A 2948-nucleotide genomic window follows, 5' to 3' on the forward strand; every position below is an offset into this window, starting at 1 on the left:
TCCTGCTTTAAAACATGCAAAACATTTAGGAAGAAGATAGTCAATATTTAAATAAAAAGATAATAAATTCAAGTTAAATGTTATGCTATTTCCATCATGGTCACCACGCAGTAAGTGTAAAGTTTGGCGTGTCTTTCAAACTCCCAATTCTGAGAAGCATCACCAACTCTTTTACCTCAAATCTGCTTTGAAATGGGATAAATAAAATGGAAAGTAAAACAAAGGTTAAGTGAAAATATTTGATGACTGTTCTTTAAAATATGTGCATTGGTGTTAGTTTTAACACATAAGCGATAGCTTTGTTTTTGTTCTCCTTTCTGCCAATCCTCAGTCCTGAATTATAAGCAGAACAAACCATTCTTTACATTGACCTTTCAGTCCAGCATATAAATACCAGGCTGCACCAAGCAGGGACACAATCAGTCAGTGGTTGCTTGACTAAACTCAAAATGGGAAAGGTAAGGCCTGTAATTTCCATTCATGCACCGTATTTTAATTGTTTTACATCATAAAGATACCCTGATGTGATAAATTACTGAACTATGCTTCTCTTCTCACCACAGATCATCTTCTACGAGGACAGGAACTTCCAGGGTCGGCACTATGAGTGCAGCTCCGACTGTGCCGACCTCTCCCCTTACTTCAGCCGCTGTAACTCCATCCGTGTCGAGAGTGACTGGTGGGTGTTGTACGAGAGACCCAACTACATGGGATACCAGTATGTCCTGAGCAGGGGAGAGTATCCTGACTACCAGCGCTGGATGGGATTCAATGACATAATCAGGTCCTGCCGCAGCTACCCTTATGTAAGTTTCAAATTTGTGAATGCTCAGAATGATGCACTTTTTGCACGAGATCTAATTTTTACTGTATTTCCCTCACCCCTCTTTGCAAAATGACTGAACTCCTTGCTTTATTAGACTTGGCATCTCACTGATTGCATTGCAGGGGAGTGTTAATGTCAATGATTATGTGAGATACAGGACAAATAGAGCAGATTGAATTTCAGATGTCTCAAGTAGCCGACATCAATAGCTTATTCTTTCCCTGCATTATGTGAGACGGAAACAAAATAGCTCAACAGTAGCTCAGTTCATTGGACAAGCTCTTGTTCAAGGTACCTCTGTTCTGAGAGGGCCAGAGAAAATGGAACAATGTAAACTATGGTAGCAACTCCACCGGACCCTTGTGGCTGTTGAGTTAGAAGAGCCAGGTTTAGGGTGAAAATATGGAAGTAACCTCCACAATGTCTGAACTGATCTGTAGAATTATTGATTCATTATCTGGAATACATTAGTTTCAAACCAATTAATAAATTCCACTTCATACATTCAATACACTTTATCAGTGAGCTGCATATTAGGGAATCCTGGAAGCAAATCTCCCTGACCCTGAAGTATTCTGCTATAGCCTAGGAATTCCATCCAAGTTATCTGTTTTCTACCATTGTCAAAGTTATGCTCTCATCAGTAAAGTTATAAATTTCTATTCCAGTACCGAGGTGGAAACTACAGGATGAGGATTTACGAGAGGCCTGACTTTGCAGGGCAGATGATGGAATTCATGGATGACTGTCCCTCTGTCTACGATCGTTTCCGTTACCGTGACATCCACTCCTGTCAGGTGATGGATGGTTACTGGATCTTCTATGAACATCCCAACTATAGAGGCCTACAGTACTTCCTGAAACCTGGGGAATACAGGAGATACAGTGACTGGGGTGGCTACAACTCAATGATCGGGTCCTTCAGGCGCATGAGGAACTTCTAGACAGTTATTGTAAAACATAATGTTGTGAAGAGTAAGCTTTGGTAGATACAAATAAAGTCCTTTATTGAGTTATCAATTCAGTGTACTGAGTTTTCTTGAAATTATATGCAGTCTTTTCTAATGTATAAGTTTCATATAGAATGCAACCTACATTCAGAGGTAACATGGAAAAGGCACTCTTAGAAACTGCTGTTAAAAAGAAAACTGAGAGAAAATTTAATCTGCTGCATTTCTAAACCTGTTTACAATTATGCACCAGAAGATAAGAAGCACTGGAGTAGAAATCCATCCCTGGTCATATCCTTGGCAATGGCAGTATTGACACATTATACTCCATTTCCAAAGCAAAGTTCAAATAAATTCCATAGAACTGAACTTTGAAAGTGAAGATCAGCACAGGTTTGCTGCTGTCTCCTGCACAGGTGTGGATGGACAATCTCCAGCTCACTCTATCATTGTTTTATAGTCAAAACGAGTATTCAAGGATTCAATGTCAGCACAGATATCCTTCAATTGGTCCCACCAGTTTTACAGCACAAGGTGCTCCTAATCTTACTGTGGACTTTCAACAGAGGTTGCAAGTTGCACTCTAAAGACCTGATTTACGGGGATAAAACATGCCATGAGCAGCATGTGGCTGATGTCTGGAAACGAACTGTCATGCTGAGGAGAAATGTGTACAGAATCGTCAGGGTCATTGTCCCAATGAGTCCAATTTCACCTGGAAATAATCACTACAGTCATCCGGCCCAGGTACAGTTGCAAATTTCTGGGCAAATTGTGCATGAGAAATGTCCAGTGATATATTGAATTTTTGAGCTGAAGTACTAAACTGTCCAACTCCTTAAACTTGTTCTGAATCTGTAACAGAACTAATACCCCATTTCTCCTGAATCCTTTCAGCTTGTTTGAAAAGAAAACTTCCAACACTCTGGTGTCCAACTCACTGCAGAAATATGGAGATACAGTAAATAGTCAAACTGAATAAACTAAATGACCGACCCTCTACTTGAGTTCTCATTCTAGGTCAACAGCTGATGGAAAAAAGCTGTAAGATGAGACATGACTGAATACCTTGGATCCACAAATGCAGTGGTTCACTCTGTGGTTGCACATCCCCTGTGAAGAGCTGGGAACAAAGCAGCACCTTGCTGACAGTACAAATCATAACGGGAGTT

General features: G+C 40.3%; 1 protein-coding gene across 3 annotated transcripts; it reads left to right on the forward strand.

The window, feature by feature from the left end:
- The first annotated feature begins 449 nt into the window (after positions 1–449).
- Positions 450–1770, forward strand: LOC134347668 (gamma-crystallin S-1-like). Of its 3 annotated transcripts, none has more exons than XM_063050043.1 (3): positions 450–458; positions 564–810; positions 1502–1770. In XM_063050043.1, the coding sequence occupies exons 1-3, from the start codon at positions 450–452 to the stop codon at positions 1768–1770; spliced, it is 525 nt and encodes a 174-aa protein (XP_062906113.1). The 3 variants fall into 3 exon arrangements, with proteins under 3 accessions (XP_062906113.1, XP_062906112.1, XP_062906111.1); XM_063050042.1 differs by having other exon boundaries at positions 564–806; positions 1495–1770; XM_063050041.1 differs by lacking the exon at positions 450–458 and having other exon boundaries at positions 543–806; positions 1495–1770.
- Positions 1771–2948: the final 1178 nt, after the last annotated feature.

The sequence above is a fragment of the Mobula hypostoma genome, chromosome 6 (genome assembly GCF_963921235.1).
Source record: "Mobula hypostoma chromosome 6, sMobHyp1.1, whole genome shotgun sequence".
NCBI classification, from domain to species: domain Eukaryota; kingdom Metazoa; phylum Chordata; class Chondrichthyes; order Myliobatiformes; family Myliobatidae; genus Mobula; species Mobula hypostoma.